The 16,799-nt window shown below is 38.7% G+C and overlaps 1 protein-coding gene across 3 annotated transcripts in view; it reads left to right on the top strand.

Moving 5' to 3' along the window:
- The first annotated feature begins 1,738 nt into the window (after positions 1 to 1,738).
- Positions 1,739 to 16,799, top strand: part of SLC35F5 (solute carrier family 35 member F5) — a 36,193-nt gene continuing 21,132 nt past the window's right edge. The window contains exons 1-7 of one of the 3 annotated variants that reach the window (XM_063341104.1): positions 1,739 to 1,829; positions 4,414 to 4,484; positions 6,652 to 6,728; positions 10,567 to 10,708; positions 11,830 to 11,973; positions 13,918 to 13,980; positions 15,556 to 15,637. In XM_063341104.1, the coding sequence (XP_063197174.1) occupies positions 10,574 to 10,708; positions 11,830 to 11,973; positions 13,918 to 13,980; positions 15,556 to 15,637 (424 nt within the window). In that variant the 5' untranslated portion in view covers positions 1,739 to 1,829; positions 4,414 to 4,484; positions 6,652 to 6,728; positions 10,567 to 10,573. Of the gene's footprint in view, positions 1,830 to 1,850; positions 2,085 to 4,413; positions 4,485 to 6,651; positions 6,729 to 10,566; positions 10,709 to 11,829; positions 11,974 to 13,917; positions 13,981 to 15,555; positions 15,638 to 16,799 lie in introns of those variants that run through there. The other 2 variants (XM_063341106.1, XM_063341105.1) reach the window with 2 other exon arrangements.

Raw genomic sequence — 16,799 nt, 5'->3', positions numbered from 1 at the left:
AAAAGCTCATGAAGTTCAACAAGGCCAAGTGCAAGGTCCTGCACCTGGGTCATGGAAATCCCAGGCACAAATACAGGCTGGGTAAAGAATGGATTGAAAGCAGCCCTGAGGAGAAGGATTTGGGGGTGTTGGCGGATGAGAAGCTCAACATGAACTGGCAATGTGCACTCACAACCCAGAAAGCCAACCGCATCCTGGGCTGCATCAAAAGAAACGTGGCCATCAGGTTGAGGGAGGTGATTCTGCCCCTCTATGCTGCTCTGTTGAGACCCCACCTGGAGTGCTGTGTCCAGCTCTGGAGCCCTGAACATAAGGAGGACATGGACCTGTTGGAGTGGGTCTAGAGGAGGGGCAGGAAGATGTTCAGAGGGCTGGAGCACCGCTCCTATGAAGATAGGCTGAGGGAGTTGAGGCTGTTCAGCCTGGAGAAGAGAAGGCTCCGAGGAGACCTTATAGCAGCCTTCCAGTACCTAAAGGGGGCCTAAAGAAAAGATGGGGAGGGACTCTTGATCAGGGAGTGTAATGATAGGATGAGGAGTAATGGCTTCAAACTGGAAGAGGGGAGATTTAATTAGATATTTGGAAGAAATTCTTTACTGTGAGGGTGGTGAGGCACTGGAACAGGTTGCCCAGAGAAGCTGTGGCTGCGCCATCCCTGGAGGTGTTCAAGGCCAGGCTGGATGGGGCTTGGTGCAGCCTGGTCTGGTGGGAGGTGTCCCTGCCCAGGGCAGGGGGTTGTGTGAGAAATAAGTTCTGGTCTGAATGAAATAGGCTCAGGCAGAATCCTCTGTGAAGCACATTTTTATTCACATTCTTTCAAGAGGGGGTGACCTAGCAAGTAGGCACACTTTCAGTTCTTGAAACACACCTTTTTATTTCCTAATCCCGGCCAAATTTTTCCCTCCCCTGTTTCCCATTGGTTGGGTGCTCCAGGGTCCACAGTCTGCCTGAGGTGCCTAAAATTCTTCCTGGATGTCCTGCCTGTTTACTTCTCTTTATGCAACATCTAAAGGGATTATCTGACTAGTTTCCTTCTTTCCTTTTTGGTAAAAAAAATTGCTCAATGTCATTAGCCCTGGTTAAATGTTTGACTACCCTTCTAGGCACTAATCCAGTATGAATCAGTTTGTCCTTTTGTCTGTGTGATAAGAGATGTTCTACAAGCCTTTGCTGGAGCCTCCTTGTCTTAGTCATTCCCTTATCATGTCACCTCTGGTGGAAACGGCTGTTCTCCTCTGCAAAAGCAATACCTGCCTTTCTTACAGTTGGAACTAGATGATCTTTAAGGTCCTTTCCAACCCAAACCATTCTGTGATTCTATGAATTTCACTTTTTTATGCTATTAAAAGCGTGTTGATAGCGAAGCAGACATTTGTTTTGAGACTTCAGTTAGTTGCCACTGCCTCCCGGTCCCGCCGGACTTTGCCTGGCAGGCTGTAAAGATGAGTGTAACTATGAAGCCAAAGGTTCCACGCCCTCAACGCGCCGCGGGACGTGCCCCAGGGGCCCGGCTCCCCACGGCCGCTCCTCCTTCCCCTTCTCCCACGGACGGTTCCCAGCCCCATCCCACTTCCCCATCCCACTTCCCCGTTTGCTTCCGCCTCAGCGCCCGCCGCCGCCAGGGGTGGCCAGCGGCTGGCCGAGCGGCTCGATGGGGCCGGGCTGCGGGCGGGGGCGGGGCCGGCGCTCGCTCGCCGTCTCGGGGATGGATTTTGGGCGCAGCTGCCGCCGCCTGCCACCATCTTAGAGGGCGGGCGGGAAGGAGGCGAGGGGAGGGGAGCGGGCGGTGCTGCCGCCGGACGGAGCTCCGGGCCTCTTCGCGGCCTCAGGTACCTCCGCCGTCGCGGGGATGGGGCTGTGGGAGACAGGCCGCGGGTTCTGCGGCTGCTGCCGCCGCCGCCCCCTCCTCGGCCCTGCCGCGCCTGTCAGCCGCCGTCGGGGGTGTCGAGGGGAAGAGGCCTCGCCCGCCCCGTCCCGCGGGGCTGAGGGGGGCGAGACGGGGCCCCGCCTGGCTCCGGGAAGGGAACTTTGCCCCGTCTCACCCACGCTTGTGTTGGAGAAAGCGCTCTCCTCTCCCTGCCTCGGTCGGCTGGCGGGCTGTGGGAGGCTGTCCGGGGAGGGAGGGGAGGCGTGTGGAGGGGCTCGGCGTTCCCGGGAGCGGGCGGGCAGGTGGCGAGCGCTCGGTCCGGCCTCGCCTGAGGTGCGAGGAGGTTCCTGCTTCCCCCTGTGTGGGCCGCGTCTCCCCCCCGCCCGCCCGCGGTCTCCAGTGTGTGTTGTACGTGCGAGGGGAGGACGGGTACTCGTTCTTCCTCCTCTGTCATCCCCAGGGCTTGAGCCATGTTTCTTTCTCCTCAGGCGTACACTTTTTTTCTTGAGTGTGTTAAAGAGCTTTACTCGTTTCCTTATCTTCTTTGTTCCTGCTGCTTTTCCCCAAAGATATGCGTCGGCGGGAAGGAAGGAGAAGATCCCCTTCACTCTGAAAGCACGTTTCTGAATGCGGGGATTTGCCGATTTCCAGCATGCCTGGAAGGCTCGGCTTTCAGATGGAAGAGTGACGTGTAGGCTGCTGTGCTTGATCTTATCTGTGGCCGACTGTCCTGTGACAAAGCGTGATATGTTTAGATCTTGCACAAGACAAGATTAGATGAGTAGCATGTGAAATAGATGTCACTTGTAATTCTTAGCTAACATTAAATATATAGCTACTGGTAGCTAAGAGATTGCTTTGTACATGGTAACACTTAAAGAGGCCTTGGCAGCTTGCCATGAAGTTTTTCCTTCTAGTGTTATTGTAAGAGCATAAGAAGGAGGGCAATGTTAGTTTCGCTTGTCAACTTTCACTCTGCTCACCTGGGACTAGTATGTGTCCAACTCTATATGGTCAGAGATGTTCATGTCCAAAGGGTTGTTGTAGTCATGCTGGGATGCTATATGCATGAACCTGAGAAGTATGTGGTTAGATACTCCGGTAGCTGGTAAAGACTCTTAAGTATGCAGTAGAGTAATATTCTGCCTTCCTACTTCTGTGTAAGAAAACTTGCTTGAAACTTTGTTTTGTGAATTTTGAGTAAGTGCTGAATAGGAAACTTCAAGTGTTTCTTTTATTCCTTAGATATGAGAATCCAGCTGTGCAGTGACAATTGGATTGTATGACTGTTACATTGTGCACTGCCAGATTCCTGAAATATCTCTTTATATGAAACTAAAATCTCTTATTTTGATACTAAAATTAATGTGTGTTCTGTGCAAATTTTGGTCTTGTGTAACTTTTTATTTAGCTAGGAATAGTGATCTCTACTTGCAGTACGCAGTCCTGGCATGAAAAACTTGGCTTCAATTTCTTTTTCTGTATCTTTTGTTTCACTGTATTCCACAGAACTTCCCTTAAGTAAAGATTACAGGGCTGTAGTGAATATAATTGTTATGTTGCATAAGGCTCACCTTTCCGTCCCTTCTGGAGATTCTTGCCTTTGCTCTAATCCTGTGATACCCCTTGAAAGTTAAGTGGAGGTCAGAGTTGCGTTAAATTAATGCTGCTTTAATGTATATTTCCAGATTTAGAAGGGTGGGTGTAAAATGTCTGACAGTTTACTTTCAGCTTTTTTTCTGGTTAGAGTTAAAGCAGTATTTCTGTTTATCTTATCTCAAAAGTAATCAAATATGAAATGAGAATCACCTGATGACAGTACATGTTAAAGGGGGAGTTGTATCCCAGAACTCGTATTATTGGAGCAGCCGGTATAACTGGAAAAACTAAAACCATTTCTTCTGTGTGCAAACCTTATCTTGGTATGTTGTTTTGCAAATTGTGTATGAAACAATCTTGAGTAAATACAAGGAAGAATTTCAAGTTGACTTCCTTGCACCATGGCTTGTGACTGAGCTGCTATTCTGGGTTTGTTGTTATTATGTACTTTTTTTGAGGTGGCTGTTGTTTTTCATAGAACATCTAGAAGCAGTACTCCTGTTTTGCAGTGATTTGGCCGTTCTTTTATTTATAATGTTCTCTTTCCTAATTGTCAGTACAATAAAAGCTATTTTATATTTTGTAAACTTCATATGAATTTCTCTTTTAGGATGGAACTTTTAATATGAAAAAAGTGATAATCTGTACAAAGAAACATTTAGTGCCATAGAAATAAGACTGCCCATTAGGTATCAGTGGTGGAGTTATACATCCTGTTCTCAGAAGTCACTTACTGCATGTTCAGAGCAGTAGAGTTGGACAAGTTGGCTTTGGTGTAATCAGCTATGTGAATATACGTTGTAGACTACATAGCGAGACCGTTTTTTGTGTATCATAAATCAAAGTGGGGACTCAGTTTAAGTGATCTAGGATACTATAACATTTTAAAAACAAAATACAGTGTCATAACCAGGAAAGTTGAGTATATTTTTTGTGGTTTTTTTCAGAAGATCTTCATGTAACTGGCTGAAAAATGGTTCCGCAAGATGACAGCACCAACTCTAACACTGTTAAAATGGTAAATAAAAAAAAAAAATCTCCCTGCTATTTGCTGAGAACTGTAATGATATTAAGAAATGCCTTTTAGATGAATATTCCTTCAAATATCAAATTTCAACTGGTATGTTTAAAGTTACACCATGTGGAAAGGGTATTTATTTCCTAATAATGGAAACAAAAGGCAAACATATGCTGAAGTTTCTACTGTATATTGTATTTACGTTGACCATAATTTCTACTTCAGCCTATGCATGTCCTGGTGGCTTAAATTTGTAACTCTGAGCACTTGACGAATTAAATGTTTTGTAAGCCATGTTCTTAGGGAGAAGTGTCTTATACAGTTCTCGGTTTAGGTGTCAGATGTTAATGTACTAAACTTTTATCCTTATTCTGAAATGGGTTAATTGTTGGTAATAAGCATTGATCAGGGTTCTGTGTGATCAGCTCCAGTCAGGACTACAGCCCACAGCAGATCTTGCATGCTGATGGAGGGTAAGGTATATGTCTTGCATAATAACTGAATTTAGGTGCAAGTTCTGTACCTGGTTGCTTAAGTACAGCTAATATGGATTAAGTAGGGGCTGAAAGTAAGCAACTGAATAGTACCTTTCTCTTAGTGGTATTTGGTTTAGTGTGCATGGAGGGAAGAATAGGAATTTTTAAGCATCTTTTTTGCTTTCTATTTATTTTTGTTATTGTTTATATTCAGTTCTTAGGGGTGCATAAATTAGGCATGCACAAACTGGTCGAGCTTTGTATGGATAAAAGTCTTCTGGTGTAAGTCTTGATTATCTGAGATACTGATCTGAATCTCTAATGAGATCGGTAGCGTAAGAAAAGTATGACCAGCAGCTACTGTTTGAGAGGACACTGAACTAAATAGGTGTTCAGAACTTACTGTGAGCATAGGCTTTGCGGTATAGAGGGTGGATAACCACATGCCTGTGTCTTAAAACTACATCTTCAGTTTACTTTTTTTTAACCAGCTAGACTAGAGTCATTTGGTAAACTGTGTGGTAAACGACTTGAATTTGCTGGATGCTAAGCAGTGTGTAAATCTTGATGAGTTCGGTGGAGGCTGAATCATAGGCTTTTGTGGTCCATGTTTATAGTCTACCTGTCAGTCTAATTTGCAATAGATGAAAAGCATTGGTTTAACTCTTCCCTCCTATTCGCAGTTTATAAACTGTTAGCTGTGCATGACAGGTAATCAAAGGCAAAATTTAGGGTAAACATTTCATTTTGCCCTTGCTGCTACCTCTGTTCTATTTTGTGACGTTAATTTGTGGCATTAATTTCGGGTGTGAATCCTGTTGATACAGGATATCCCTAAAACAGAACTTAGAAAGGTTTCACATGAATAAGGAAAGAAGAAAATTCCAGCACTTCCGGGCAATAAAATTTGCAGCTTGATTATTCTTGGTTGTCAGTTCCAGTTTTGTTGTGCCTTCTTTTGAAGGCACCATATACTTGCTAATTGCAAGTATGTGCAAATAGTGGATTTGCAAATAGTTGCAGATTAGATGGGCTTCCGGTTGGTCTAGTATAACGTAATTTTCTGAAGTCCCTTATGTATAATGTTTCTTTCCCTGTATAACAATTTTAAAGTGGGTTTTGTTGAATGTCTTTATAGGATCTGAGTTAAAAATAACAAAAAAAAAAATCTAAGTGTTTTTTATTTTTGGATACAGTCATAACGCCATAACAAATTAATGAAAGAATTTCGTAAGAAATAATGTGGAGGTGTCTTATCTTTCTGGATTATTTCACAGTCAACACACCTATGTGCTCTTCCACTACTTTCCTAATTCTGACGTTTAAATTCTTTGCTTAGGAGCGTAGGCTTAAGAAATATGGCCTTACTCTGCATAGCATTTAGAATTGAAGATTGTCAGCCTCTTCTTTCTCATGTGAGCGTTTTATATTCAATTAATAAGGAAGGGATCAAGTTTTTTGAAATATCGAAAACCGTAAATGTTCCTGTTTTCTTGCAATTCAGTGCTATCCTGGTAGCATTTTTGATGTGGACTGATTCTTGAGGTTCTATATCTGTATATCCCTAACATCTAAGACCTAAGCTGCCACAGACACTTGTTGAACTTCAAATTTTAGAAAATGTTTTGCAATGATAAGTGCTTAATAAACACATACACACTAATTTTTCTTTTTTTTTTTTTTCTTTTTAGGAGACTGTCTTCACTTTGACATGATGTGTGAAGTTTGTTAGCATTTTTTGATTCTTTTTTTACAGTTATTGTGGAAGGTATGCATGAGAAAAGTAAATCTTGTTCTTTCTATGTTCATTTATTGTTAGAGCATATTGTTGTCAACATACAGAAGCCAAATATAAAGAAACGCAAGGAATTGTATTTCAGTACAAGTTCAGGCATACTAGTGCTTTATCAATAAGTGGGATAATGTGTTTGTCTTAAAACTTCTCAAAATAGTAGTTCCTATCTGTCTTTGCATTTTTTGTGAGGTTTTACAGGTTTTAATTATGCCTTAAAACTCAGTGTGTAAGTTTCAATAGGGTTCTGTTTTTCTGCTGAACATTATAGGCATTTTAGTATTGCTGCTTCGTAATTTTTTTAGTCAACTACCTTGAAGTTGCATTTTGCTGCATGATGAAGACTTTGTAGTCACCCTTCCTTGGTAAGCTTTTTGCCTTGTTATGGAGGAACCAAGCAAAAGGCTGTATTAGGTGCACAGGAATGTTAGACACTTCGTAGTCAGATGAGAAAGTAATAGCAGCTATTACTGAAACGTAGAAAAAACTTCAAGACATAAGTATGGGGTCTTTAATTGGAATTTTAAAATCTGCTTATAGGTAGAAAAGAAATGGTACAATGTGTACATTAACTCTGAATGACTTCATACATAGCCTCTTACCTAAGAAGTGCTAGATATTCTAGCATCCTTTACTTTTCTCCTGCTGAGGGATCTTAAAGCAAGGGATTTGTACAAGCCTAATGTAGACAAACTGAGTACAATATTAAGCAACTACAGAATGTGCACAATATCTGTGCGTGATCTCTGTGCACAGTGTATATGTGCTTTGAAGCAGTTTGTGGTGAGAACAGAAGATCTAGGGATGCGAGCATGTGATGTAGAGATGTCAGATTGATCAGGCTACTACAGTTCCTTCCTGTCGCCAGCTACCTCTCCCCCTCTATCCTACCTGCAGCACATAACTGGTGGCCAGGTGGAGTGGTTAACATTTCTGGTATGCCTTACCACTGTTCACGTGTCATGCTGTAGCCTCACTAGGAATGAGATATCCTCTTCCTAGCTCCTTTGGAACTTTTTTATGCCCGGCTTCCATTTTTGCTGTATATTACGCAACACATGAGCAATTTGTAGGCTACATATAATATAACTTAATATAATGGCTTGTAGGCTATTAGTCGTAATAAAATGAAGCCAAAGTTTGTAGACTATAATATGTAGCGTCTATTAGACCAACTCATAAAAACTGAAAATACCCTTGTAAGCTTTCAAGCATGAAACCCTTTCTTTTAGCTTACTCATGTTTAAGATAATATCCCTATTTGTTCTTTCTTCGAGAACAAATGTTTTCTCCTTTGTTCCATATCAAATAAAAACTGCCATTCCTTGCCGAGTCTTTCATAATGTTGCCCCTCCCTGCTTACAGACTTCTGCTTTCTTTTGTCAATCCCACCATTTTATCAGAAAAGCAGAATAATTATCCAAAACTGATGCCCACACATGGAATATATCAGCATAGATTTAGTGGTATAATTATGATTCAGGAACTCTGCCTGTTGATCTTTCTTGGTAAAGAAGCCCTTTAAGAAATGGAGGAAAAAGTGGCAAGACTTGAACGTGTCAAAGACTGTATTGCAAAGGAGAGGCATGGGTCAAAGGTGGGAAACAGTGTAGTGATCTCAAATGCACGTGGGCACATCTGGGCATTTAAGTCATTAATCTGAGGAATAGACTAGTGTGTGGGAAAAAATCATGTAGCTTGCTCACTGAAGACCTTGTGGCACAGTCTCATTCATAAGTAATTTGTAACTAATGAAAAGACAGTAAGTGTGTATTGACACATGCAGAAAAAAAAATAATTGTAATTTAAACTCACTGAACTGTATTAGCAAAGCAGGTCACCTCTATTTACTGCAAAAGTCAGGATTTGCTCCATAAAGGTGAATTAGATTTCAGTTCCTTGACAAGTTCTCTCAAACACTCACTATCTTTATGATGAAAAATAGCAAGGTATGTTATGTAATCTGTAGCAAATTAACTTTTAATAAACTGGTTCTTAAAATAGATACATAAATAATGTTAATCATGGAACTGCTGTATGCATATCTTACTGAGGTTCATTAGGAACTATGTAAAAAATTCTAGTATGAGTACATCAGTGAATGAGACATCAGTCTCTCTCACTTGTTTTTGAAGCTTTTTAATTATAAAATTGAAGGGTTTCCTAAATTTAGTTCTTCTAATGGGCAGTCGTAAAGTTGTATCACAAGTCTGAATCAGCTTCTAGTAGCATAGTGGATATAAGAATGCATCTAGGTCTGGTGTGCTCATGATTAGCATTTGTTTGGAGTAGGTCCAGTGAATCTTGGAATTTTTTTGAGTTGAAACACAAGCAGCATTTTAAAAAGCTTGTTTGCCTTATCTTTCCTATTTTTTTGGAAAATACTTTATTGATCTCTTAACATAACTTTAGTGTTTTCAGTAATGTTAATACTTACTTTTAGTGCAAGTTATGCAGAGTCAAGCCTTCTAAAGCCACACCCTCTAAAATCACAATGTATCACTATTTTGGCCAACCCAAACAATATAAGTTCTGTTCTCTTGTGTTTACTCTGTGCATTGAATAAAGCAGAAGTACTCTGCCTACTGAAGGAAAAGGAAAGAAGGTTGGTCATGATCTATTTACAGATTGTTGTAGTGCTCATCTGCATACATTTTAATGTTTTAACTGCAAATAGTTGTCTTCCTAGTAGGAATTTTTGCAGCCCAAGCCATATCTTCAGAATTCTCTGTTGAGCTGTATGCTCTTCCAGTACGTAAAAGCAGTTGGCTGTAAGCATTTAAATAACAACTGTTCTTCTCTGATAATTCAGCAGAATTGCTTAAATTGAGACTTTTCTATTACTACCTTGAACAAAGATTTCTAGGAGCTGTGAGGTGTGTATGTGAAAAGGATGATAGGTTTATGCACGTCAAAATCCAGACTTGTTTATACTGTAATTTCTGGCAAGTCTGTATGACTTTTTAAGGCGCTTTTGTACCAGATGACAAGCATAAACCTAGTTTACTGCTGTAGTTTTGATTTCTCAGAATACGAAGTATTCTTAATTGATGATTCCTAGGTGTAACATACTGGGGTGCAGTCAAAATCATTACCAGTGTTTTGGGTCTTTTTAACAGGCCAAGCTTTCTGTTGCATATATTACATGCTTACTCTTAGTTTGATAGGGTTTCACTAGAATTGGTGCATGCCTGTATTTCATGAATTGCCAAATAGGTACATAAATCTCTTAAGTTTCAGTGCATGTATAATCTAACTTTATAAGTTTAAAATTAAGTATTCTTTGGGTTTTTTTTTCTTGAATTACTTTACAGTTTGGGGCATCATGATTTACCTAAATGTGTTGCTATGTCTTCAGGAATGTTTGTTGAATGCTAAAGTTTAAACATGTTTCTGATTACCTTTAGTAGAATTGTATTTGACACAACGCATCAAAATAATTTCTCCTGTCAGCTTGGAGTATATGGAATTTACCACTAAAACATAGTGGTTTCAAATTTTGCAGAACTGGTAGAGTGGAAATTCCAAAAAGGCATTGTATGTTTCACCTACTTTTGCTTACTTCAGTGGTAGAACAGTTGATAAATTCTTGAGAAGTCTAGGTTTACTTTCTAATTGCACCTACTATCTCTGAAAATCTCATGACAGATCTGTGAAAGATCTGCTTTTTAATAAACACAAGCATGTGTTTCCTGGCGTATTGGGTCCATTTCATATATATGAAACATTTGCCCCGACTGTTTTTCTTTTTTCTTTTTCTTTTGGTCACCACTTGTAACCTTTTGTGTTTTATTCCTTTATTGATCTTGAATAGGTTACAAATGGTGTGGGTTTTTATCATGAATCGAATGAGCTCCCAGAGCAGTTCATACACTCAGCGTAGGCGAATGGCTCTAGGAATTGTCATTCTTCTCCTTGTTGACGTGATATGGGTTGCCTCTTCAGAACTCACTTCTGTAAGTATTGTTCCATGAATCTTAAAAAGAAAATAAATGCCTATTTAAGAGAAAGATACAGCAGAAACATGGTCACTCAAACACTCAATGAGTGTTCTAGTGTAACGTTTGACCACCTTTTCAGTATAGGGAAGACAATATACTTTGGGTTAGTGAACTAACCTGTATCCACTGAAAGTTATGAAAAAGCTCAGTTCAGTGACTGTTGCTTTCAAGACAAGGTGATATTGATGACTTTAAAATTAAACATGAACTACCTAATTACAGTACATAGTTATGAGCTTATTTTGTTTGTTGCTGTATTAAAATAATGCCTGTGTTTTTCCCAAGAAGTAGTAAATTAGCTGTAATATGGCAGGCTAGGTGGTATGGTAGATTATAATTTGGAACATCTGCAAGTCTACCAAAGGACTCAGGGTCATGGAGTTAAGCCCTATATTTGCAGAGAAGTATGTCATAATCTCGTTCATATATTTACCATCTTGAAACTGATCTGGTATTTACTTCTTGTTAAGTTTTAGGACTTAAAACAGAGCTTTAGCAATGGAAATTGAGTTTTTGATAAATTCTTGTCAAATTCAGGTTTCTGAATTGTCATTAAGTTGTTATGTTCTATACCAGTTTTTCAAACTAAGCATATAAAAATATGCTTAAGATGCTATTATATTAATAAAACTTTTCCAGTGAGCTCGTGGAATCACTATTGATACTGAAATATTACTTAATCAAAGTAATCTCTAATTTATGATTACTGTGCTATTCCTTATAAAAGTGGTCTTTCATTTAGAAAATATTTGTATGTAAATGTATTCTCAGTCCTCTGAGTTCAGTGGCATATCAGTATGTTGCTTGGTTAGATACAATGAATATGTAGCTTTTCTGCAGTGGTATAGCGTCTTACAAAATGGCTCAGTACCTTCTTGTTGGCATTTAAGATGTTCTGGGGGTACCCAGAATAAGTAAGGCCACTTGGAGTCTTTTGGTCATACGTGCCAATACTAGCAGCACTGTCACTTTGGGAACCAGGCAGTTTTGGACTAAGTACTTGAAACTGTTTATTCATTTTGTGGGTTCTCACCTAATTGGTAACTTTGGATACTGCAATTATTTTCTTTCCACAGTATGTTTTTACAAAGTACAACAAACCTTTTTTCAGTACGTTTGCAAAAACATCCATGTTTGTTCTATACCTCTTGGGATTTATTGTTTGGAAACCATGGAGGCAACAGTGTACTCGTGGGTTTCGTGGAAGGCATGCAGCTTTTGTAAGTATTTTAACTTTATAAATATTTTGATATATGTTGAAGCTTGTACACAAAAACCTTAAAATAGGGACTAGAGAAAGGTGAAGTTTACGTATTTGTGAAATAGTGCTTTCAGAAAAACAGTTACGAACTGAATTGTGGTAGAGGAAGACATGGCAATCATAATAGTACGCTTGAGAGGAAGAAAAGAAAGGAAAAAGCAGTATGAAATACGTCAGGAATCATCAGAAATGGTCTACTGGGCCAGACTATTGGCCCATCTGGCCTGGTATTTTATCTTGGACAGTTGCAGAGGATAATTTTTTTTAAGAAGAGCTTATGAGAATCACCACTGTTGGCTGTTGGTTCTCTTCTACTTTCCCAGCACCTGTAACCAATGGAATCAGTATTTGAACTTTGTAGTTGATTTTTGTTACTGACTCTTCTTGTTTCAGGCAGAACTATGAACTATTTGCTACGAGGTTTTGATGTTTTTTAAGTCATATTTAGGAAAGGTGGTAGAATTATGTTTTTGTTGTTAATATTGTGTTTTTATAGCCTTTATGCAGGAGTGACATTCTGTTGCCCATTCTAGGACTAGGTATAGTTTATGCTAGAGCCTAAAATTGTTGGCATATTACAGAAACATACACTTTTTTCCAAGGCAATTAGAGATGCCTGGAAGAGCGCTTGTTCTGTGCCAGTGTTTCAGAATGCTGAACAGCAGGACTCAGGAAGCAGTAAGGCATTTGGCCTGATATTAATCTTGCATTAAAATAACAGAAAGTCTGATCCAAGAACATGCTGTTAATCAACATGTCTTTATAGAAAACAGCTTATATGAAAGAAACTGACTTGCTGTTCAGTATCTTCATAAGATAATCAGGAAATAAACAGAATTTACAGATTCTTTACTGGCAGTAATGACAAATAAGAATGATGAAAGCGCTAAAGGATGATCAGTTGTACAGAGCAATTATAGTGATCAAATCTATTAATCTGAGCAGATGTGTAAAATAAGGGTCTATTGCCTAGTGTGAAAGAGGTGATTTGAACTGGACAGCAATGAGTAAGAGTGCTGAATCTGTCACATTTGTATGTCAGTCATGGCACAGCTATTAGAATCTCAGTATTTTTTCTTTCTAATCCTATAAAAAGTAATTTTTAGAATAATTTGTAGGAAATAGCCATTACTTTTGATGTTAGTATATTTCAAAAGAACAGTGCAGAGGCAGGACTGTAGTGCACAGTTAGAAGATTCCACCCCATCCAAGGAATTTAAATATTCAACTGTGTAATTACTACATGTGGTTTTAAAATGTCTTGTGTTTATTAATCTGGAACAAAAATTATACGTTCATAGATTTTTATTTCAATAATGATTCTTTAGGTAAACACTCATACCTTACTTTTAAGCCTTCTTCCACGTTAGAAGCTTTGCTTAACAGATTTCTTACCAGCGTGGTGGAACAGCAAGCTGCAGGTCAGGGAACAGGGGTAGTAGTGCTTGTTAAGATGCAGAAAGGAAGAGGAAAAAATGATACTTGACCACATCCTAATTTAAGTCTTGTTAAAACTAAGGCAAAGTTCCAGGTTTTTGTGCGAAGGAACTTTGTCTCAATAAAATGAAGAAACAAGAGCCTTGTTGCTAATCCATGCACAATAATTCAGTGAAGCATGTCTCGCTAAGACTGAACGTTACAGGGTTTGGCATTCTAACAACCTGATCCTGCATTGAAACCTGGGTAGTTGAATTCAAAGAGGCTCTCCAAGAGGTACAAGGAATTATTGAAATTATTTACCGAATTTGTAAGCCCTCTTGTTACTGGGGAGGAGGGCTGGAGGAGGAGAGGGAATTGTGATCGAATTATGGAAAAAAAAATATTAAAGAACTAATTATCAAAAAATTTCAGTTATTAATAACTCTGCCTTGATACATTATTACATTTACGGTTCTGTAATTAGTTTGCAGATGCTGAAGGTTATTTTGCTGCTTGTACAACAGATAACACTGTAAACAGTTCTCTGGTAAGTGCTTTCATTTGTGAAGGTTAATGCTTTACGGTAACACGACACCATTGTCATGACTTACTGTTTTTAAAATATGGTGGTCTTAAGTGTAATAGTGTTTGGCAAAGGGGATTGGTGACTTATGTGTTACTAATATATGCTGCAAATAATGACAGTTATTTGTCATTATTATGACAGTGCTTATTTTGAGAAATACAAGTTCTCAGCTTAATATAACGCTTACTTGAATGTTTCTGTAGTAGTTTGTGAAAGAAATATTTATGACTTACAAAGGAAACCTTTACGTATTTAGCTCGGTAGCTGCCAAAGCAAAACATGGAGAGCTAGTGATAAAACCACACAGTTTTCAAGACTAAAATCCACAAGGGAGTCATTCAGTTAGTCGACTAGCTTGTGTACTGTGATCCTCCATTGCACTTCGAAAGAGAAATGGACTGCTTGCTTCCTTCCAGTGGACAGAGTGACTACTGTCTACTGAATCAAATATCAGTACTTGTATTCTGCGGATAAGCTGCATTGCCAGATGGCATTTTTGTGGTGATTTTCATCATCCATAAGTGATGGTTTGTTATGCTCCTGTTGATTGCAGATTGCTGCTTAATCTGCATACTTACATCGGAAGCTGCATGCAGAAACGTACCCAAAACATAGAACGTCTAAAGTTTGCACCATCTCTGTGATAAAGTAGGGGGAGGCAATTGAGTGTTGACAAACTACCACATGGTTATTTTATGCTGAATAGGGAGCTGAAGAGAGATTTTTCAGAAGTATTCTTCACTTCATTCTTTGTTCTTTTCCAACTTTAGTTGTCTGCATTTAAAAATAAAATCTTCTTAGTCTGCTTAATTCATTAAGATCATCCTGCTCTAGAAGCAGGATTCATTGTTAACCTTGGACAATTTGGCATTAATTTAAACGTCCACAAAAATTCTGTTCCTAAACAAGGAGCCTAATAAAAATGCAGCTACCAGATATCTTTCATTACTTCACTTTTACAGGTTATTAATTTAATTTAAACAAGAAGGTTAAAACTTGTCTTGTTAGAAGTACTTTAAGCAATTAAAACTTCTGTTAAGTGCCTTATATATTTGAGTACCTTTCACAAAGTTATTTTGACTTCTAGTTCATGAGCTTTTACAGTCATGGGAGGAAGATGAGTATGTATTAATTTCTGTATATGTATTCTGTATTTATGTTTCTAGTTTATCATTTGGACAGAAGTGTTAGATCTAATGAAAAGTCTGTGGTTTTGATGAGTTATTTTTTTTAATTTTAAATGAGTAGGTTTGAATTTTCTGGGGATGAGTTTTGCGTTCATGAGGATACATGCAAAATTGCACGGTTATTTTTGAGTATTCATTTTACCAATATGTTTAACATAAAATACATATTATGTATGAACACTTTTGACAAGCTTATCCACTGTGTGCAAAACCACTTTGTTAAATTCACTTCTCTTAATATTTACCAAGCTTTTCTTTATTTAGTTTTCTATTTCACTACATTAATTCTATTGCTTATAATTTAAATATGCTGCTTAACTGTATTTTTACTTATACTGATTCATTTCAGAGTGAACCTTTATATGTTCCTGTAAAGTTTCATGATTTGCCAACTGAAAAAAATGGCAGTAATAATAGTGATGCAGAGAAAAGTGAGTAAAGACTTTTGGAATGCTGAAATGCTAGTTCTTTGGTGAATGAATTACTTTCCTCTTTGTTGGTGTAACTGCTGTCATGTTGCAGGACTTGCCTCTCTTTTTTTTTTTTTGTACTTTTTTCATTTTTTTTTCTTTTTTTTCTTTAAATCTCTTATTGCATGAATTGCAGTCTCATATATTTACTTTCAGGTAGAGAAAACATAGGCCTATCGTTCAGTTTACCTTTCTTGGTCACTACAGATCCAGCCTATGTTTATCTCAAGGGACCAACTGGGTTCAGTACTTGTGATTCTTTCCTTCTGGGCTTGTATGACCAGCAGCAGTGAGTCAGCCTCTGGAAAAACAAGCTATTGTCCTTTTTAGAGCAGGAGCAAAGCAGTCAAAGTAAGAATTTTAACAGTCTATGTGCATTCTGATTTTATTTAAGCCTCACTATCTTGTGATAGTAGCTGAAATAGAACTAATTGTCCCAGACAATTATAGGAAGGTGGGCCGTAAAAGAACCCGATTATCTGATCCTCAGCAAAAGAGTCCCTGCTTATAAAAGGGAAAGTTTCTTTGTTAATTTCTAGATGACACATGTGCAGAACCACTTTGGGTAGGTCTGCTGTCCTAGGATAACATGCACCAGTCACTTCAGGGTTGTTTGAGCTGTGGCTTTTCTCTTTCCTTTTTTTTAGAAAATTAGATATGAGTTCATGTTGAATTAGGCTAATATTTGTATGTAGCATATAGTGTTTTCTTTACATGGTGATGATACCTAAAATACCCTTATAAATAAATCTGATCCTGGTTTGCAAGATTAGTTAGAGGAAGGTTTCAAATGAGCAAGTGCCCTTATGATCTCTGCTGAGCTCTGAGGTCTCTTAGACACTCTCATCCTCTGAAAAAAACAGTCCTTGCAGTTAGGTATAGTTGTGTGCAGTTTCTTCTGTTTGACTATTAAACAGTTAAAGAAAACCTTATATGTAATATGTATCAATACAGAGTAATTCTTACCTAAAAATTTGTTGTCATCTTGGGATTTTATTTGACAGGGAGGAGGGGTGGTGCTTTTCAGTGAGGTTTTTGTGGACGGGCAACTGTACTGATTGAAAACAATAATTGTGCTTTGTCTTATTAGTGACGTATCAAATAGCAGAATGCTAGTTTAATA

The sequence above is a fragment of the Chroicocephalus ridibundus genome, chromosome 7 (assembly GCF_963924245.1).
Source record: "Chroicocephalus ridibundus chromosome 7, bChrRid1.1, whole genome shotgun sequence".
Classification (NCBI taxonomy): domain Eukaryota; kingdom Metazoa; phylum Chordata; class Aves; order Charadriiformes; family Laridae; genus Chroicocephalus; species Chroicocephalus ridibundus.
This window is presented reverse-complemented; position numbering and strand designations above follow the sequence as displayed.